The following is a 22,142-nucleotide window of genomic DNA, read 5'->3' as shown; positions in this document are numbered from 1 at the left end:
CTCCCCCCCCTCGTCTGTTCGTCCATACCATATAACAGGTCACTCTGTCTGTCACACGTGTGTCTCATTTATAGGTGACTGAGCGGAGCTGTAGCATTGACAGCACAGCGGTTTCCGTTAGGAGGAAATGATGGAGAGGGAAAGTTTGTGACGCCGCACCGTGTTGTTGGGACTGTCGGCAGGAAAACTACAGATACTTTTTTCGCTGTTTGTGCTGTTAGCTCGTCTTCATCACACCAGAGACAGACTACAAGAAATCTGAAAACGTCTGCATGGATCTGGGATTATTAGGGTCTCCGACACTGAAATGTCTCATGATTGGAAATGCAGCTCCACGCCTGTCTGTTGCTTTTTATTATCACAACAGGTAAGAATAAATGACTGTATGTAAAATACTTAATAACTAATTCTTTTTCATTATCGCTTAACTTTGTAACACATAGCTAACACATGCTGTTCTTATTCTAAATTAGGTCACATTATCGCTGCTTGATTGACAACATGAAGTATGTTTGTATGTGGCCAAGTTTGTCTTCATAAAGTTAAATTTGGAGGGACCCTGAACGTCTACAGCCCATACGCAAATCTTTGGGTTAGACGTGATCTGATGAAAGGGATAAGAAGAAAAGATGATTATGTGAAAACATTAAGTTTATTTTCTCATTATCATTTTCTCATTAGATAATTAGTACTTAACAGTACCAATCCCAGCACTGGAGACATTGGTACAGTTACTTCTTTGTAAGATATTTATTTATTGTAATTTTCATTTTAAACCATAAACTTTTAATATGCTTTTCTTATGTTTTTTCTTCAATGTATTGTCCTGTCTTATATTTAGACCTTGAGTGTAATTATTTTTTTTAATACCTCAAAAATACTTTGAATGAGATTAGTTAGGGGGGAAAGTAGTCCCATGTTTAAGATGCCGACCACTTTGTCCAGATATTTCCTAGTAATCAAATTACAACACTACAAAACCACACAGAGGTCAGGAGATACCAATGTGTTTCACTATTTACCTGCATCTTTTTTCTTTCCTCAGATAAAACATTGGCCTTGTCGCAGCACCAGTGTGGTGGAGATGTCAGCCTGGACCAACAGCCTGCTGGTCACGTCAGTCTCACTTTACCTGGACTTTTTACTGAAACAACCAACAGACCCAACACCTTGAACCACAATGTTTACGAAACCACACCTGTTACAGTTTGCACTTGGACGATAATTATCCCTCAGGGTCGGACGGTACTCTTAAAGTTAGTTTGGTTGGACGATGGCTCGAGGATATCGCTGCGTTGTGTTTTCAACATGAAGGATCAAGTCCTAGAAAGTGGCAGGGGGACGGCTCTGCTCTCCGGTTGTGATGGAAACAAAGCCATGCTCTCTTGGACAGGAGCAGGACACTCCTTAGATGCAGTACGGCTGTCTTATTTTGGTGAGAAACGGTTACCTAATTATCCAGTTTGATTTATTGAGTTAGCTTGGCCCACTTGCTTGATCACGAGAGTTTGATCTAATTGTACATTTGGGTCAAACTAGTTTAAGAGCAGATTTTTGCTTGTAGGCCACTATTGTGTCAGAAGTTTTTTGTTTACAGTCGAAGAAAAATGTTATGGTTGCTTTGGCTGTACAGTTTGTAATTGTGGAAACATACTGGGGAAATGTGTTGTTGTGAGCTCTAAATCTGTCGGAAAGTTCTTATCACGCTCACCGTGGTGTGAGAGTCAGAGAGAAGTTATGTTGTTGTGATTTCCTCTCTATCTCTCCTCACCCTCTCTGTTTTTATTCTGTTTGTTCCTGTCGTCCAGTCCAGGAAGATGACACACATTCCTCGGAGGACCACACCAGCCCACATTCAGACCTCTTACGTTGGTCTCAGACAGGAACCAGCTTTACAAGAACTGCTCCTGTTGGTCAAGAGATGGCGGGAGGAACCGAAGGGGGCAGAGGTCACCTTCTCGAAGGTCTGGAGTCAAGTTCTGGGCCCAGTTCCTCCTCTCTGGACCAGGGGCTGCCCCACCCAACCTCACCCCTGCAGGGACGCTCTGTGGCTGGGAGAGCCGATGGGGAAACTCTCCCTCTTCCTGAGGAAGAGCTGAACAATAGAGCGGATACATCTGGAGCGGCTCACTTCGCTGATAGTCCCATGCCTGCCAGAGAGAGAACACACCCCTATTTGCAGCTAACGCTCAGCACAGACTCACTTTTTCACACTTTAAATACAGAAACAATCTCTGCAAACGAGCTCCCTCAAACTCAGACGGCTCTGAAACATGAAACAGGAAGTAGCTCAAACACCTTGCTTGGCACAGATACACAAACATTTACAGTCACTCATCCCACTTTGGCAAACTCCAGCATCCCAGAATTCACCTCCTCATCTCCAGAGACAACCTGGGAGAGTGGTACCATCCTAAACCCCCGTCATGGAGCTGTTTCTGGGGTACCTGAAGAGAAACCACCCCCATCCTGGAGAAACCAGCGAAGCGCAGACAGACTTAACTTTGATATGACCTCTGCTGTCACCTCTGACCCATTAACATCACCCACGGAAGCTCAGCAGGAAGACTCAAATAGTGCTAAAACTGATACAAAACCAACTGCATCATCATCCTTGCAGGGTCCCAGCTGGATTAATCCCTCCACCACCCCCATCACACGCCTCAACACCACTTCTGGTACTGTGGAGGCTTTATTATTGCATCCAAACATGAGTCGAAATGACTCGTTTGTATCTACTTCTTCAGATACTACAAGTCAAACTGTTGCGTTTGAATCCACCAGTACGCTTCAAAACACGGAGATGCTTCAAACTTTTACTTCTTCTTCCACACAGAGCCAAACAAACTCTCTAAAGGGCACAAAGAACATCACACGCTCCCCAACTCCTTACACAAACTCCCCATTCACAGAGACGAGCAAAGAGGACACACAGAAATTAACAGAAAGAACACAAAGGCCTTTTGTTACCGAAGTTGAAGACTGGACTTTGAGTTTCACAGCTTCTCCTTCGACACCCAGAGCTGCGCCAACGTTGGGAGATGTAGGCCAGACCTCAGCTGCCACTGTAAACAATGAAGCTTATACACAGAGTCCCACTTACACACCTGTACATGACAACTCTGCTGCTAATTCACAAACTTCTGGTCCCCTTCTGTCATCGAGTACAGCCGCACGTTTGTCTATAAATTCACACTCGCTTCAAACAATCACTACATTTCCTGGTAGTTTAACTTTCACCCACTCGCCTTCTACTTCTCCTGAATCCGATGCTAACGCGCCCTATATCGACGACAAAACCACGCCTGTACCCTCAAAAACGTCAACAATCAAATCTACATCTCCACACAGACCTCATACACAAACCCACCTGCCTTTGCCCTCTTCTTCTGATGTCCCAGCTACACACAAACAGCCCAACAACTATATAACTACTACACACGCTTCCCTGATTTCACACACAACTCCAAAACCGGCTGATGAACATGGAGGTAGAGAGGTGGAAGAAGAGGAAAAGGATGAGTCTTGGCAAAGGTTTCCCAGCAGTGCAACCACACAGACTCCCACAACAGGATCTGCACGCAGACTTCTACCCTGGACGACCTCACATCCCAGCCAGGAGAACCAAACTGAACGCACAACATCTGGTTTGAACTCTTTACCCACTCCGAGCTCCACAACTAGTCGGACACCCAAGTTCTACATTGTGCCAGACCAGCCTGCAGCCATCAGAGGTATTGTTTTATTTGTGTGTGATTAAGTAATAACTTGTGGCGTCCAGGCTTGTTGTAATAGGATGCTCTTTCTGTCCAGTGGAGTCGATTGAGCTGCTGCTGCAGATCATTGTAGAGGAGTCAAGATCGGCTTTTACTTCAGGCTTGGAGGAAGCAACCGCTGCTTGGGTGAGAGATTATACATACACTCACACACACACTGGCATGCATAACTTGAAGTATGTTAAGATATGTTAAAGCTAGTATATAGTAGTTTCTTTCTTGTTTCTTTCAGGTGGAGCCGTACCTGCAGAGAGCCCCGGGGTTTAGCAGGTTGCTAGGAGTCTGGAGCAGGTGAGGTCTGAATGAGTGCATATATTATGTACTGCGCCCCTCAGCCACAGCTTGTGCCTCTTGTGTAACTGATAAAATGAAGTCACAATGCGTAGCGAAAAATATTCAGAAAATTAATACCTGGCTAGCTTGAAAATCCAGAAGGTTGGCCAACAGATCTTGCATATCTTCTGGAGGTATTTCATGATTCATCTGGCTTAAAAATATTTCATCTGCTGCATTATCAACAAAAAGGCTGTTAACTCTTTTCTCAAGTTGCAACTAAACAAGAAATGACACTTGCCGTTGCTCTTATTAGCAATGCTTAAAAATATATGGCCCTATGGGTAGCAATGTGTGTTTGTGTGTCCACCATGAGAAGGAAACATCTCAACAAATACTAGATGGCGTTTCATGGTAATTGGTAAGGACATTCATGTTACCCAGAGAATCGAGTTTGACTGTAGTGCCAACTTTAGGTCAAAGTTGTTTGGTACAGACATTAATTTCCTATCAGGATGAATTATAGTAATTCGTTTATCCTTAGCTTGTTACTAGCACCATCATCAGATCATATTTTTGATGAATAAGACAATTTTTTTATGAACAAAAACCTGCAAAACGAATTAGAAGGCATCCACTCGAGCCTCAGCTTTGAGTTGAGTCTTAATTAGCTAATGTAAGCATGCTAACACACTACATTTAAAAGGTGAACAAAGTGAACATTAGACATTATCACAGCAACATTGTACCTGCTGAACATCAGCATGTAAGCATTCTTATATTAGCATGTAGCTCTGGGCACGGCTGTTCCTATAAGAAGTCTCACAGGGCCACAAGCACACTGTAGACGCTTATTGGAAATCTGTAGCAAAATATAATGTATAATTATTTAGTATGAAATTACATATATAGAAATAAAATCTCAAAGATGACCTGTACAATAAGGGTGAATGAACTGTTCTGCTCTTGTTCCAGTGGCCATGCAGTTCAGAGTCTAGTCGAGTTTAAAACCAGCGAGGCTCTGCAGTGGCTCAGCATGACAGGACCTGCGTCACTGCTGGAGCGAACAGGACTAGCCCAGGCCGTGCGCGAGGGGAGGAGCTTCAGATCGTCCAAGATCACCAACATCACACTGGGAGGTAAACCTCAATCAACCCATCAATCAGACCTTTAGTTGTAGCTTTTGGTACAACTAAATTTCACACACAAAGTACTACCAAAGTAATACCAAATACTGAACCTGTGTTTAGATGCCAACCCATAGAGAGCTGACTTCAGATTCAAACTTTTAAAGACAAGTCTGGCTGGGGAGCTCATGTTGCGAGTAATTTTCCACATCTCTCCCCATGTTTCCTGTCATCTCTCGACTCTACTGACGTCTAATAAAGGAACAAATTACACTTAAACCGCCGGGTTAGCGGTCAGCCACAGGGACTATATTTACCTGAGAAGGAATTCCGTTCTTTACTTCCTAACTTGATTGACCCAGTTACAGGCAGATGCATGTGAACACAATAACTCAGTTAGATAGACTCAGTTTAGCTCAAAAATCCAGTTATGAGAAATCTGATTAATGCGCCTGGCTTACTTGGTTATTAAAATTGTTTCTATAGCATGTAATTACCCTACTCCTTATAACTTTCGGCATTTTCAGTCTACATAAAGTAAGAAAGGTTCAGAGTTGTGGCTGCACTTTTTTGCTTTTAATTCACTTGAAATTGAAGACTTAATCAACCTTAATCATCAGTGTTTGCTGGTGGACAAAAGCACTCGATGTGCATATTTTGACAGAAGGTTATTTGGGATAATAGGGATACCTGCTGACATATTATCAAATTACACAGTGTGAGTTATAACCAATGACTGTATATATAGATGGACAACGCGTCTCCATCTGCTCCCATTGTACGTAATTGATGCCAAAATAGCCCCTGTGTTAGGCGCTGCCATCTTGCCATGGTGACGTCATATGGAGCCAGAGTCTGCGCAGTAGAGATTGGCGAGTGAAGTGACGGTAGCCACTTCTTCTAACCAAAACACACACTTAACTTACCAAAAAAACACCAAGGATCCCGCCGCACAGCAGAATTGGTCTGAGGTTAACGTTCACAGGTATGGAACTTCAGTGACTGTAGTGATTGTTTTAGTTAAGTTTCCACTCACGGATCGTCCTCCGCTCTGCTCACCCGGAAGTGATCGGCTGCAGGAGCTGAAGTTGTCAACAGAGCTGTCAATCATCATTTTGACAGCATCAAATAAGTAATTAAAAATAAAATTGTCAGAAAAATGAACACTTGGACGTAAATCAGCATGATAATAACTAACTATAATGACAGAAACCATGTTTGAGAAAAATTTATCAGGCGTGTATTTTGATTTTATAGTTTGACTCATGTCCCATCTGTTAACATGGAGGAGGCGGGCTTTATGGCCTATACTGCAGCCAGTCAGCAGGGGGCGCCTGAAATGTTTTGGCTTCACTTTTAGGGAGCTGTCATGTCGTCCATCTTTTTATACAGTCTATGGTAATAACCAGCTAAAATATGCATGTAAACATGGTTACTAAATTACTCTAAAATCAACTTCTCAAACCATTATATATTATTCTATTTGCTTCATCCTATTTTTGGGGCAGACCAGCCCCAACATCGGCAAGGTGCTGTTTGACATATAACCAAAGGTACAATATTTTATGTCTTTTAAAGTCATACCCCCCTGAAAAAAGCAAAACCAACAAAGAATATCTGTTTTTAATTTGTTTTTTTGGCCTTTATTGAGAGAGAGAGAAAAGTGGATTGTGTCAGAAATGGGAAGAAATGGGGACTAACGGGGATGACACTCGACAAAGGGCCGAGGATGGGAGTTGAACCCAGGGCCGCCGCATTGCAAACTATCGCTTCTGTGTAAGGAATTTATGATGTCACTGATGAGCTAAACCGGTGCCCCAAAATTAACCTTTTTAATAGTATAAACAATGTCTGACATTGCTTATTCCTATGTGCCAAAGTGCTTCTTTGCTTTTCATAAACGAGTTTAACTCAGTTCAGCCTAAACTGTCCTTCTGCCATTTAAACAATGCAAAATCTGTGTTTTATACCTCAGCTGAAAATAGGCCCCAACAAGTGGATCTTTTTACTCCTGTTTGAGTTATAGTTGCTTCATCTGCAGTGTCCTGTAAACAGTTATTAGACAGTGCTTTCCCTTTTTAAAATATCAACCACATTTGTGACAGTATGTGCACTGTCCTGAAAAGAGCTTATGGGAGTGCCACAGACAGGACACGGTTGTGAAGTAAGCAAGTACTGTTTGAATAACATAATTCTGAAGTCTTGTATAGACTTGCTGAATAGCATCAGTCTCATCCTTCAACACGCCTTCCCTCCAGGTGTGCAGACTGATGTGTGTGACTGGTTACTGCAGTGCCCAGCAGGTTATAAGTGTGTGTCCCAGCCTGGCACTTCAAACTACAGCTGTTCTTCTGTCTGCCACTTTGACTACTGCCACCACCACGGCATCTGTACACACCACCCGGGCCAACTTCCAGTCTGCCGGTAAGAACGTACTCATCACTAGATTAGCATCTGAACATCCGTCCAAGTTGTTTTCTGCATGTAAGTGTGTTTTTTTTGTGTATTAGCTGCCTTGTAGGGGAGGACTTCTGGTACATGGGTCAGAGGTGTGACGTGAGGATGAGTCGTGCGCGGCTCGTGGGTGCATGTCTCGCCATTTTACTCATCATGGTGACAGTGATCGGCGTTTTGGCCTTTGTGGCAGTGCGACGCTACAAAGCAGCGCTGATCCAGGCCAAAGTGGATCAGACTCGGAGCAGGTACGCACCTACTCACTGATGCACACATAAAACGACAGCTCACAACTTTAACCTACCTTACAAAGATTGATACACACAATACTGTTTTTTATTAAAACACAAGATACAAGTGCTCAGTGAAGAAACCCCTCCCCTTTTGCCCTCATCCCAATAATTAACCTAACCTACCACCGCAACCCAAGCAGCATCGCCACCTTCAACAGACCCAGGCTCCGTTCATGCAAGCTCCAGGCATTGACAAGGCTGATGCTACCTACTCTACCACATGGCTTCTACTGGCCCCCACATTTGAATTAAACACACAAGAGAAAAATAGAGAGAAAAGGACAGAGAGTTTGGAGAGAGAAGACTAGGAAGGCAGAGCCAGAGTGAGGTGCCCTGTCTGGGGCTAGCACTCACTCCCCGCTGTGCTAGGCTGTACACTGTACCTCCCCCTACTCCCCCATTTTCAGGTGGGAAGAGAGGAGGGAAGAGAGCAACTCAAACTTGTAGTTAAATGGGCAGCGAGAGCCAGCACATCAACAGTGTTAATACTTACATGCAGTGCTAATATTACATGCAGGGTGTCTGTAAAGTTTTAAACTTTTTAATACGACATAGTATAATAATTAAATAACTGTAACTGTAACTCTTGAACTAATTAATGATTTTGGACATAATCAGTATAAAATACTATATAAGGATGGTTCAACCAATTAGAAACAATGAATTGCTTTAAGTTAAGTTTTAAACTCTCTGCTAAAATAAACAACAAACAAAACCCACTGCTGCAACAATCCTACATTAGTTTATAGGTGTATTTTATCTCCCAACAGCCATCAGTCTGGTACAAACATATTTTAAAACAAACACTACTGCCTATGAAAGGCAAGAGAAAATATTTCACTTTTTACTCTTTTACCTTTTAATGTATTTTTGGAGGGAAACCTTGACTCCTTGTTTCTTACAACGTTTCAAGACTCAACACCTGCAGATACCCTGTATATGAATCATGAGTCTTGTAAAATGTTCAGAGGGTATTTAGTTAAAAAAGGGAGGTTGCAAATTAATTTATGTGTTAAGGGCTGGGTATTTAAGAAATGCATTAGCAATACCAACAAAGTGATAACAGTGATAACATGCCGCCAGCATTTCGTCATGCTGAGCAGCCAACTCTAAATACACCACACTCAGACAGTATTAGTTATAGCTGCTGCTGCTGCTGCTGCTGGCCAATCACGAGAGCAGGTATTTTCTGACTGGAGCAGCTTTGATACTATTTGGTACTGGATATGTGTATCGACCAAAAAAACCCAGTACCAAGCATTAGTTTCTGAAATACATTAGGCTTCTCCGTGGATCGTTCAGTGCATTGACACACATACCCACACAAGAACGGTAAACATGTAAATGCATTTGACTCCAAACTTCTCCGACTGACGTGACTTGCATGGCTTAACACAATAGACGACACCCTGGGCAAGATCAGGGGGGAAAAAGACAGATGGGCGTAACTGCACAGAAAATGATTGTAATTATAGTAATGTCCACTAGGTGGCATTGTCTGGCTGCTGAACCATGACGAAGATGAAGGCTGTGCTGCAGACTGAGCAAATGTTGAGGCGGTCTGGCTGAATTCAAATGTCTAGCCCCCAGACCTGCAATGCAGACAGCCCATTGTCATCACATTAAGTCAGTTAAAGGATACAATTCTGATCTCAATCACTCACAGTTAACTCTCCTTAAAGTACTTTTTGAGCTGTTCTTCAAAGTCTACCCTTTAAATTTGGCAATTTATGCCTGATATGATATCTTTACACCACATGTAAATATTCCAGCTTACTTAATTTGTATGTGGCTTGCACAGTTAGACCAGCTGTTCTGCATAATTATTATACTAAGACCAAACAAACTCTTAAAGGACCAGTTCAACCTCAGTCCTATCATGCTATTATGGGGAGCTAATGCCATTATGGTAGGAAAAAAAAGGAAATTTCCTTTTGAGGACGTTATCCGCTTCTCCAATGGGTGCTGGAAAACCTCCGCCTGACGATGTAAAACACGTCATCTGGCTGAGGCCAGGGAGCTTGTTAAACTACACTTTCTCAATGTAGGCCGCTGCCTCCGATGTCATGTCTCATTCAAAATTGTCAGTTTGAAATGTAGACTGCAGACCTGAAGATTTTTTAGATGATCCATCGGTATATTCTCGTCGTATTTCGGATTCTGTGCCACTCTGAGCCATCGCCTGCAGCAAAACAGTAGTATTTCACTCCAGCGTCTCTCGCTGGGCAGTTCCTTTCAGAGGGAGGGGCGCAATGCACGCTGGGTGTTGTAGGAATGTAGAACGGGCAAAAAACGCGAGTTGTTTGTACAACTTTCTCCACAGCTATGGCGCCAATTTCAAATACTATTGCTAGTATCGATTACAGAGAACACCAGCTTTGACTGACAGTGGCTTTTTCCAGGGGCGAAGTGCTCCTTTAAGTTTGCAAAAAGTCTCTATTAGGCCTCTTATGGACTTGATTATGTGTGAATATGTATCGCCAACACTGACATTGGGGCTCTTTAGCCTCTTAAAGCTGCACCAGCCGAGAACATTTAAGAACATTTGTCGTCTGAACCTTAAATCACAAAGTGGGACTGCAAGACAGAGGAGTTCATCCATCTTATTGGAGACAAAGTGATTTCATCCTCTCGCAGAGATTAAATTCTAATATAGGGAAGGGACACAGACAGAGAAAGTTAAGACAGGAAGTAATAAGTCTGAAGTTAAGCCTTAAATCCAGAGTTTCTCCTTTACAGTAGAGACCAAACAGTCAGGAGGAGGTCAGACTCTTAGATCAGAGCTTTACTTTTTCCCGCAGGCTCAGTCAGAAGGAGAGACATATTTCATGTTTCTTTCCATGTCTTTGGAAAATTAATATACATTAAGGATTAAGGATTATTTCTTCTTCCCATTGGTTGGTTTTTGCAAAATTTCCTGCAGAGAGACGTTCAAAAGTAGCCCAGGTAAATATTGCTGCAGATAGAATAAATATTGTCTCCTGTGATTATTTAACCTCATGTTATGATTTATTGTGTGCAGCTATCGCAGGTTCAACCATTTTGATGAGCTGTCAGGACGGTTCTGGTTGCGTTCGTGGGCAGGATCAGCAGACTCGCTGGATAATCCTGCTTTCACGCGCTCCGATGAGTTACTGCACCTGCGAGCACTCGACCGCCCCTGCTGTTACCACGACGACACGCTGTCGCTGGCATCCACCTGCCCGAGCCACGGCACACGCATCAACACAATCTACCCCCACAGGTACACACGGACACACACACGGGTCCAATATTACTCATGGATGGTTAATATGTTTGCCGGTATCGTAATGTAATTGATTGTGCAAATGTCTGTCCTTCTCCATCTCTCTGTCTAAACAAAACATCGTCTTTAGGCAAATTTCAACAACATGAAATACATTCGCGACACAATTGTCTGTACTCTGATGTGTTTTAGCGACAATTAAATACATGAAAATAGATATCAAAATACAAACAAGCAAGATGAATGACTACCAGCTTTCCTCTGAAGCTTCCTATAAATAAGCAGAGTTCAGCCATCATCATAATAACACAAGTTGTAACTAGCAAACGAGCTAGCAAACAACTGCTTGTGTGTACATCAAGCAGACTAACATTAGTAGGGTTTATTATTGAACCCTAAAGACTGAACCTCGTCGGTAGGCGGCTACCAATTCAGGTTTAATGAATCAAAAACTACATGTTGATACCAAAGGTGAACAGGGCTTATGCCACATTTTGGTACCTGGGAGCACATCAAGTATAGAGAAAAAGACAGGGAATGAGACTACGTTGCCCAAGCAGCTTGCTTAAGTCACAGGGGAAAGTGCAATGGGGAACCGAAAGCCAAAACATTCGTACCGCAATATTTGTACTGCAAATTTGTTATGCAAAGCTGGCCAGGGGAGCTGAGGAAACACCTGGTTATCAATTGTGGTATCAAATGTGAGCCCCGCCATACACTGCTAAAAAAAGTTGTGTTTCTGGCCAATACCAGCATAAATATAATTGCACACTCTCCTTTCAGCTCTCCAGTGGTCTCCATGAACACCTTAGGGAAATATCTGGCTCTCTGTTTATCAGCTAGTTGCTAACTATCGGACATTTAGAGCTGGTCAGGTTGGTTTATCAAAGGTTTTGTACTGATCATTCTTTGTGTGTTTTTATACAACAGTTAGTTCTGACCATGCAATCTGATTGGATAAGAGGCATTCCATGAGAGCTGATATAGAGTACAACATCACTGGGACTTTCCACTCTGTTCTGAATATTGTTAACTGACATTACAGCCGTATATGTCTCCATTGATCAAGCTGGTGCCTCTGAATCACACAGCAGACTCTTATTTCACTGGTTGATGATAAATTAAAACAAACAGATAAATGTACATGATAAAAAAAAACAGCTGATCTGTGGTAACCTGGAGACACAGAGTGCGGGAGAATGTTTGGGTTGCTTGGCAACAACAATCTAGTTTCAGTTAAGTTGTGGAACCAGTTGAGTTGGTGGAGCAAAAAATAATAATGTTGTGGCATAAGCAATATCACACTTGAGGTTGTGATGTTGTTCTGAATATCAGCACTGCTGTGATTCTGTTGTAGGAACGAGGTCTCAGGCTGTAGTCCGTACATTCCCTCTCATGTGATACAGCCTGTGTCATTCTCATCAGACCCTTTTATATTATATATAATCCTTTAATCTACTGTTGGTATAGAAATATTGATTATATCACATTGAACCTTGTATTAAGCTATAAGCTGTATTAAATCAAAACACAAGTAAGTAAGTACAAAGAGTTCCCCTTAGTTTCCTTGACAAAAATGTAAATGCATTATGTCTGTGTAAATAATCCCTTGTCTCTGTACTTCCTGTAGCTCTCAGTACGGTTGGAGGGGAAGCGAGGTGAGCATGGGGGATGGTGTGTTGGACTCAGGTAAGGCCAGTGACCTCTCTGTGTGTAGCTGGCCTGTGGAACCCATTCAGTGGACTCCTTTCCCGCTTCTGCAGCAGCTGGCTTCTCACAGGACACCCACAGTGAGTATCTGTGTGTTTATATATGTGAAAGAAAGATAAGTACATTTGGTTTCATTATGTGATTATGTGTTGTTCCTGTGTGAAAGCAGGTGAGGCTGTCACGGCCTCGGTCGTACTGTGAAGGCATGGAGCTGGTGGACCTGGGGAAGAGCTGGACTGCTTGAAACACATGAAGAAGAAACATATATGTCCTGACACTGGTATTAGCAGCTCAATTTTTGAATTCTAGGCCTTAAATATTGTTTGTTGTTAAAAACTGTTAAACAATAAGTGTAAATGTGTAAATGTGTATATATGTGTTGTGTTTTTGGTTAAATTGTTGCTACATTTTTCAGTTTGTCTTAAATCTTTTCTTGTATGCTCAGTCTGATTGGATGTAGCATATACTGTACAAATAGAAAAAAGGCTGTCTAAATGTCTGTGGTCTTACACAATGCTTTAATACACAAGTCTTCCTCAGGGCAAGCATAAGAGTATTGTATTTTTTGCTTTCGGCAAATAAAAATTGTGTATTTAAACATACTAAGAAGTTAGCAAGACATCTTAATTTGTATAGAAAATTACAAATGCAAAGCCAGTTTAAGTGCTTTACATAATGTATTTAACATTTTACACAAATGAGACAAAGACATTAAAACGATACTAGTAATAGTTTTACATTATGGGGAATACAAGTCATATATTTTTTGCATAGACTTAGATGCTAAGCTTGATACTACTCTCATGTCTTTATGGTGCTACAACCAACAGCGTTAGCTTAGCTTAGTACTAATACTGGCAGCAGTGGGAAAAATTAGCCTAGCTGTATATGTAGTGACAAATATTCTCCTACTAGCAACTATAAAGCTCGCTAAGAACGTTATAATTGTGACTTTACGAGGGGTTTTGCGCCGGAGAACTCTTGGAAGATGTTGTTAGCTTTGGACAGAGCCAGCTAACTGTTCACCCCTTTTTTCAGTTTGTATGCCAAGCTAAGCTAACCAGCAGCTATTTACATTAAAGGCACGAGAGTGTTATCAATCTTTGCATCTATCTTTTGGCAAGTAAGCAGAAAAGTGTATTCTAGAAATGTTAAACTATTCAATTAAGATTCAGTAAAATTCAGCAACATTACATGCAACATATAAATATTTTAACCTGAGTTTATAGGCTAATGCAATAAACTAGCACAGCTTTATCATCAGCCCAAGTGGAAAATGCTCCTTTGGCCCATCATAACAACACTGACAGTTTTAATACTCAATACACAAAGTTTAAGAAAAAGATTGGACAGAAACTAAGACTTTTAATCCTGTTTTTTTTTAAAGAATTGAGCAAGCTTAGTACCTGTGGGGTGAACTACTCCTTATCCATCCAAAATCTCTTGTGGAAGTTTGTTACATGCTAAACTGGATTAAAAGGAGCCCTAAATCCCACGGTTGTTGTGTGGACATAATTTGACTAATCATAAATTAGTTTAAGAATTTGCACAGTACAAGTACACTATCAACAAAGGTGTGTCCTGCAATAAAACTGTCCTATTTTGTTTATGTAGCTATCCCCATTAGCCACAACATAGGTGGCACCCACAAAGTAAACATTTTATCATAATGTTAACATAGCATCCCAGGCAAAAGCAGCAAAAAAATAATAATATAAAAATCAAAAGACTAATTAAAATATATAATATAATAAAACTACCAATGAAGAAAATAACACCAATGACAAATATTAAAATGAAATACAGTATAATGTAACTTTAGCTTATGGTGCTGTCAAAGAGGTTTGCTGCCCTGGATCTCCTAATCTGTCCATTGCTCTATAGTGCATAGACACGAATAAATATTGCTCCTCCATGTTTAGTTTAGACTCGGGGAATGGTTAACAGATTACCTTCAAGGCTGATGGGGCTCATACGGTTGAAAAACAACTGTCAGAGGTGAGTTTATGCCTGTTGAAAGGAAGTTTTTCTGCCAATGTGCCGAATATTGCTAGGTGCTACTCATGGTGGATTCATGTTGGGCCTCTCTTTAAATAACATAACAAAGAGTCGGTCTAGACCTGCTCTTTCTGTAAAGTGTCTCGAGATAACTCTGGTTATGATTTGGCGCTATACAACTAAAATTTGATTGATTGATTGATTTTACACCTAAACCACAAACAGCTTTATATATATGTGGTTATTTTAATTTTTTTTTTTGTAATGACAATTGATCCCCTGTCGTGAGAGATAACTATGCATGCACATTTCTTTTCCTTTGTATCAGGCTGAAGTTTGTAAGGTGGCTAGGATCTCTGTTTAGAAATTGCTATGTCATAATATTATATTTCACAGAGTATTGCACAACTTCTTAAGCCACTCCTCCTCTGCATGTATGAAACTGAAGCTGGAATGTGATGCCATAAAAGACTGGGAAAGACTGGTAAAAGGGTGAAATATGTACACCGACCTTTCATTGCACTCCTATAATTGTCCCTGTCCTGGGAAAAAGGAATAAGGGAGTGATTGATTTTGAAGAGACAGGAAATGCAGCGAATAAAGGAAGAGAATGAATGTGTGTTTAAGGGAGAGAGAGAGAGCGTGCACTAGAGACAGGAAGAGGGATGAGTGAAAAGTGGACAGAAGCTACCTGCTAGCTTCTTCCATATACGGTCTTAGTCAGAGCCGAGAGCCAGGCCTGTGAATTTCTCTGACTGTGTGAGTGACCAATGCAGGAAGGGAGTGTGTATATGTGTGTGTGTTGTAAAGCATGCGTGACTCACGCAGGATAACAAGCTTTTGAAATATTATGAGGAAATGTTGAGAAATCTCTGTCAGGTCAGGCAGGAGAGAGTTAGTTAGTATAAAGTTTAACAAAGAAAAAAATAAATGTAGACGTTATCGCCCTTTCTGAAAATAAACCCCTGGGCGCTGCAAGGGAAACAGATATTAAGATAAAAAGAGGCAAACCTGAACATCCATGCTAAACAGCCTTAAAAAGGGAGATTCATTCATTTCCTCAGACTGGTCACATGACCTGAGCAGTGCATTCTTCCCCCCATGTGACTCGCTCAAATATCTCCTTATATGGACGTCATCCAAAGGAACTCTTAAAGGGATGGTTGTCCTGCCCTGGGTCTATACTTGGTGTGTGCTTGTGCGTGTGTGTATGTGTGTGTGTGTGTGTGTGTGTGCGTCCAAAGCAGGTTAATGCCAGTCTGAAAAGCTAATTCCTTGATCAGCTAATTTGCCCCCCCTCTATGTTGTCCTGAGCTGCTCTGTACCTCCTGACATATGGACATTTATGTGTTCTGTGTGTGATCACTTCCTGAAGGACTGAAGCACTGTGAAACCTACTTCCTGTCTCTTTTTCTAAACTGGCTCCCAGATATCCTTATTAGGAACCCATACAGCCAGTGAATTCCTAGTGTAAGTTTATGAGTCTTTGTCCGGTGCCCTTATTGAGTTAAAAAGCACCCCGACACACCCACTTAGTCTCTGGTCAACTAAGAGGACACACAAGGAGTTGCATTGTGTGACATATTTGGGTGTGTGCATGTGCAGGTGTGTCATTGCGAAATGCATTTCAAAGTGAGTCATGAATAATCATTTCGTAATAGCCCTTGTAGTTGGATTAAGACAGTGACTATGGGTGTGTTTCCGGAAAACCTGTTTTATTACATTTAACTGAGGTGAGGAAGGTTAATCTAGTTCCACTGCTCACTTGAACATGTCCAAGCATGTGATGAGAGACAAGAGATTTACAGCCTCTAGAGTGTTTGCTGTGAACATACCTCAGCTTGACTACATGTATCAGTGTCACACCGCTCTGCATGTGTGTGTGTGTGTGTGTGTGTGGTGTGAGACACTGGTATGCCAGGGCAGACGAGTCAGTCGGGGTGTTAACAGTGCTGTCAGTGACCCTGAGATTGTAACCACCCCCCGTGTCCTGGCACCGCTAACCACCACAAGTATCTGTCATGAGTGAGGGAATGTTTCTTTGCAAATGCATTAGCACAGGCTTCACTGCAATCCAGTTCTGTTGCATTCCCTGTATGTCCTTCACTTACAATTCATGAAACGGACATCTGTGTACCTGTCTTTAAATATGCATAGATATTCCTCTCTTGCAGAAAGATAGAACAGAGGGCAAGAGAATGGGTGTATTAATCAAATTATCAACTAGGAAATGTAGGCACCTGCCCATTCTGGATTATGTCAGTGATTAAAACTATTATCGGATACTAAATTACCTCATAATATGCTTAATAGCTCAAAGTTTAATAAAAGCACACACCTCAACTTGTTTGATACTGAAGGACTCTGATGTGTTTTGCTGCAACAGTTATGTGCTCACACGTGTGTACTATACCCATTGTTTTCATGATAATCATTAAGAAAGATATAATGATGTGTTTTATTGAACACTTATGGTTCTCAGATTGATAATATTGATAGTATATAGGTTAGTTTTTTTGTTGCTTGTTCCCTCTGTCCTGTCAGAGCACAGAAACGTTATCTGCATGCGCCACACCCAGTGGATGCGGCAGAACCAATCAGAGAGCGCCGTGCGGAAAGTTCTCCTTTTATGGAGAGGGGCTGCAGCACGAGCTCTGATAAAATCCTGCAATTTATTGGCCTCCATTGCAGTCACATCCAGACACTAAACCCTACCGGAGTGTAGCGCTCAGTCACAGTCCTCCTAAGCCGAGAACCCTCCCTCATACAGGTAAGGCGTAATGGAAGTTTTTGAGACCTTTTAAATGCATTTCTGTAACATACGTGTGTGAGATACTTTTGTCAGCTAATGGAATTCTGTACACCTGTTATCATGTGAGGTTTTCTGTATGACTTGCCTCAAGTTGAAACAGCTGTTGGAACTTAAATATGCTCGGAGACGTGATGAGTTCTCACGAGCCCGACCGTTAAATTTCATTTTAACCGTTAAATTTCAGTTTGAAGCTTCCATCCAGTAACCGTTTGGTGTATGCACGTTTTAATGCCATCATTTGGAATTGACAGATTAAGTTGTTGTGAAATAGCACGGCTGCACAGTGTTGTCACCGCTTTCATCAAATCAGACAGCGTTAAATAGCTTGACCTTCTCGCTTACATGTAAGCATCTGCCTTGGCACGGTGTCCCGGTCTGGTGTCTCAGATTTCACACATGAACAGAGGGTTAATGGCGGATTAGACAGATAAATGTTGAAAGAGTTGTCTAAATTTGTGGATAGCGTGTAGCAATTTATAAAAGGTTGCTGTGACATTGCAGCTCTGAAGTCATTTGACAATTAAATTAACGTTACGTCGTCAGTTGGAAGTTTTTTTTTCACGTAACCTTGCAAGTTAACTATGCTGGTCACGACTTAACAGTACACCTGATGAATGACTCTACAGTGGATGGAAGTTCATTCACCTCAAACCGGTTTTTTAAATTGTACGTTAGAGGTGTGGTGGTGGTTGTTAGTTCAGTCTTGATGATTCAAACGAAGGGAGTGGCCGGTTGTCGGTGTCATTTGAGGTTTAACGACACACGGGGCGGCTTCACGGGCCGGGCTGCCTGCCGCCGTCTCTAAGCTGTTCTCACTTTTGCCTTATATGGCCATGGCCAGACCGAGGCAGAAACTGCCTTTGTTTCCCAGCTCTGGATTTGGACTGGAACCTGCGCCACTGCGACATCAAGCGTCCAGTCTGAATAATGACATGACTCTAACCCAGTTGATGTTTGCCAGATGCAACACGTTAACTGTCACAAGCATCTGTTTTAAATAGTCTCGCCCTCTTCCCCTCTTGTCCAGAAAATGGAAGACGAAATCGCCGCCCTCGTTGTTGACAACGGATCCGGTATGTGCAAAGCTGGCTTTGCAGGAGATGATGCTCCACGTGCAGTGTTCCCCTCCATTGTTGGACGTCCCAGACATCAGGTACAGTTTCTCACTGACTTTATAAAAACATGAATTAACAGTTTTTGTAAATTACTATAAAGTTCTGTCTTGATTTTAAAATTCTCTCCTGTTTGCTTCTCAGGGTGTGATGGTTGGTATGGGCCAGAAAGACAGCTATGTTGGTGATGAGGCGCAGAGCAAAAGGGGAATCCTGACCCTGAAGTACCCCATTGAGCATGGTATTGTCACCAACTGGGATGACATGGAGAAGATCTGGCATCATACTTTCTACAATGAGCTGAGAGTTGCCCCTGAGGAGCACCCAGTCCTGCTCACTGAGGCCCCCCTGAACCCAAAGGCCAATAGGGAAAAGATGACCCAGGTAAAAGGTTCTTCCCCACTTGACATTTCCTCCTAATCCTAAAACTCACTCAGCTCCTGCAGGGTCCTGCAACAGGAACATGTGCTAGTTGGGCATTTCTTCTTCTGCTCAATCTGTCAATTTCCTCCTGCTCCTTAAATCTCCAGGTTTCCTCTGCCTGTGCTGATCTTTTCATCTCTGCGGATGCTTCAGGTTTCTATCTCTCAGCACTGTGATGCATCAGAAATGGATTTTTTGTAGCATGATCACTGCTGTTTTTTTTTTAAAATTGGGTTTGTTTCAGACTTGCTAAAGCAGACAGACATTATCTAACTACACTGGTGATTGCATGATGGAAGAAATGATGGTAGAATAGGGTCTCTAAACTCATCTTGTACATTCAACATGACTCAACAAAAGTACAGATTACTGTAATGACTGGTTTCAGGATGGTGTTAATACTCAAAACCAGTGTGCTGTGGCTTTCTTGATCTGACTGTACTAACCATACTAGCTTCATAAACTTTTCCATCGGATCAATGACTCATCTCTCATCTCTTCTTTCTTTCAGATCATGTTTGAGACCTTCAACACCCCTGCCATGTACGTTGCCATCCAGGCTGTGCTGTCTCTGTATGCCTCTGGTCGTACCACTGGTATTGTCATGGACTCTGGTGATGGTGTCACCCACACTGTCCCAATCTATGAAGGCTACGCCCTGCCTCACGCCATCCTCAGGTTGGACCTGGCTGGCAGGGACCTCACAGACTACCTCATGAAGATCCTGACCGAGAGAGGCTACAGCTTCACCACCACAGGTAAGCACACAAGGGCAGGCTCAAAACCAACCATCCTGTAATAGTTGAAGCTATGAGGACAACAAGAGAAACAGGACCAACATTTATTTATTTTTCTGTATCTAACAGCTGAGCGTGAGATCGTGCGTGACATCAAGGAGAAGCTGTGTTACGTCGCACTGGACTTTGAGCAGGAAATGGGCACCGCTTCCTCATCTTCATCCCTGGAGAAGAGCTACGAGCTGCCTGACGGACAGGTCATCACCATTGGAAATGAGAGGTTCCGTTGCCCTGAGGCCCTCTTCCAGCCCTCCTTCCTTGGTAAGTTAAATCAGGGAAATCTTAATATTTAAGCTTGATTAAAATCAGTGCACTGCTGAAATATACCTCACGTTTTTTAAGAAATGTGTTTTTAATAGTTGGAACAAAGGGGTTATAGCAGAAAAGATAAGACATGAGACAGTAAATTGAACCAGTCGATAACTTTATACCATCTCTCTACAGGTATGGAGTCTTGCGGTATCCATGAAACCACCTTCAACAGCATCATGAAGTGTGATGTGGACATCCGTAAGGACCTGTACGCCAACACTGTGCTGTCTGGAGGTACCACCATGTACCCTGGCATTGCCGACCGTATGCAGAAGGAAATCACAGCCCTGGCACCCACCACCATGAAGATCAAGGTATAACTCATTCTCATTACTCACACCTCCCCTGTCCCAGTAAGATCTGTACCTATGCTGCCACTCAGTGGACAACCATGGTTAATGCAGCATTCTAGCTCTTTTGCTTGTCTTTTCAGCTACATGGAACATTAGACTTGAAATACTTGCAAGATGTTGATTAATTTAGTATTTTAACCCTTTTTTTACTATTGTTTCCTGCAGATCATCGCTCCCCCGGAGAGGAAGTACTCTGTATGGATCGGTGGCTCCATCCTGGCCTCCCTGTCCACCTTCCAGCAGATGTGGATCAGCAAGCAGGAGTACGACGAGTCCGGCCCCAGCATCGTCCACAGGAAGTGCTTCTAAACAGACTGTCAGTCCCCTCCCCCAAAACACACTGCTACAAACCCAAACGACCGGCTCTGCATACATGCCTACACCAACACACTGGTGTATGCTGAGCCCACAACACCTCTTCCCATTTTCCCTCATCACTATGGCTATGGCACCATGCCCCCTGATGGGGAGAAACTCTGCAGGAGGTACAGAGCGTCCCAGGCGGTGTGAATGTGTGAGGAACATGATGTCCATTGTCGTGTTTGTGTAGGTCATTCCAGATGTGTTTGTTCACCACCTTATTTGCCTCTATGAAGGTTTGTTCTCTGGTGGGCCCACTGCCCAACCGACCTGTAGTATTGCTTAATATGTAAATTATGTAATCTGAAACTTGTTTTGTTTTTGTACTTTCAGCCTTAAACGATACTTGGTCCAGTTTGTTTTTGTCATTATGCAAAAGACAAAGCTTCTACCTTGTATGGGGGTACATGAAGGTTTGTGCATGAGGCTTCAAGCCTCCGGTGTACACAACAACCCAATAAAGCGCACATGTCTGAGATTCCAGTCTGTCTACTTGGTCTTTATGAAACTTTGCTCACAAATATTAAAGAAACATTTTGATCATCACTGGATTTATATTGTATCGACAACACAGGTGCTGTGAAAAGAGCCTATACTAATGATAGGTCTAATGTCTAAACGCTTTCTTGAAGTACAAACTAAGTTCACAGATTTAAATATCTCTTCAGTTAATGGGTATTGCCATATTAAACTGAATCTTGTGCAGGATTGTGGAACAGGAGTTGTACCACATTTGAACACTTTTGGTCCTTATTGAGAACTTAATACTGCAACCTTTCAAGACCATAGGCCAGATGCAGTATAAGCAGTATTGATTACTTTGTACTTTACTACCAACAAGTCATTAGGTATCATAGAAAAAAACAAGCTCTATTTTAAATGGACTGTACTTGTATAGCGCTTTTGTAGTCTTTGCGACCACTCAAGCTGCTTTTACATATTACTATGTGATACTACATATCACATTCACACACACATTTATACACTGATGGCAGAGGCTGCTACGTAAAGTGCACAACTATCAACCAGTTATCACATTCATAGCAATTTGGGGTTCAGTGTCTTGCCCAAGGACACTTCCACATGTAGCCTGAG

At 42.2% G+C, this 22,142-nt stretch overlaps 2 protein-coding genes across 2 annotated transcripts; both read left to right on the top strand.

The window, feature by feature from the left end:
* Positions 1–1,921: 1,921 nt before the first annotated feature.
* On the top strand, positions 1,922–13,450 carry LOC138595025 (uncharacterized). Its single transcript, XM_069666344.1, has 9 exons — positions 1,922–3,734; positions 3,814–3,902; positions 4,009–4,067; positions 5,025–5,188; positions 7,435–7,600; positions 7,687–7,878; positions 10,946–11,167; positions 12,801–12,960; positions 13,050–13,450. Exons 1-9 carry the CDS (start codon positions 1,922–1,924, stop codon positions 13,122–13,124), a joined length of 2,940 nt encoding a protein of 979 aa, XP_069522445.1. The 3' UTR covers positions 13,125–13,450.
* Positions 13,451–17,570: 4,120 nt separating this feature from the next.
* On the top strand, positions 17,571–21,530 carry actb1 (actin, beta 1). Its single transcript, XM_069665261.1, has 7 exons — positions 17,571–17,648; positions 18,718–18,843; positions 18,947–19,186; positions 19,737–19,983; positions 20,092–20,283; positions 20,467–20,648; positions 20,853–21,530. The coding sequence occupies exons 2-7, from the start codon at positions 18,721–18,723 to the stop codon at positions 20,994–20,996; spliced, it is 1,128 nt and encodes a 375-aa protein (XP_069521362.1). The 5' UTR covers positions 17,571–17,648; positions 18,718–18,720; the 3' UTR covers positions 20,997–21,530.
* Positions 21,531–22,142: the final 612 nt, after the last annotated feature.

This window comes from Semicossyphus pulcher, unplaced genomic scaffold, assembly GCF_022749685.1.
Source record: "Semicossyphus pulcher isolate SPU_LCO1_2020_fin unplaced genomic scaffold, fSemPul1.0.p SCAF_17, whole genome shotgun sequence".
In the NCBI taxonomy this organism is placed as follows: Eukaryota; Metazoa; Chordata; class Actinopteri; order Labriformes; family Labridae; genus Semicossyphus; species Semicossyphus pulcher.
This window is presented reverse-complemented; position numbering and strand designations above follow the sequence as displayed.

Coding starts and splice junctions, on each gene's coding strand:
- LOC138595025 (XM_069666344.1), top strand. CDS start 1,922: ATGGCGGGAGGAACCGAAGGGGGCAGAGGTCACCTTCTCGAAGGTCTG. Junction 3,903..4,008: donor AGGAAGCAACCGCTGCTTGG/GTGAGAGATTAT, acceptor TGTTTCTTTCAG/GTGGAGCCGTACCTGCAGAG. Junction 7,601..7,686: donor GGCCAACTTCCAGTCTGCCG/GTAAGAACGTAC, acceptor TTTGTGTATTAG/CTGCCTTGTAGGGGAGGACT.
- actb1 (XM_069665261.1), top strand. CDS start 18,721: ATGGAAGACGAAATCGCCGCCCTCGTTGTTGACAACGGATCCGGTATG. Junction 19,984..20,091: donor CTACAGCTTCACCACCACAG/GTAAGCACACAA, acceptor TGTATCTAACAG/CTGAGCGTGAGATCGTGCGT. Junction 20,649..20,852: donor CCACCACCATGAAGATCAAG/GTATAACTCATT, acceptor TGTTTCCTGCAG/ATCATCGCTCCCCCGGAGAG.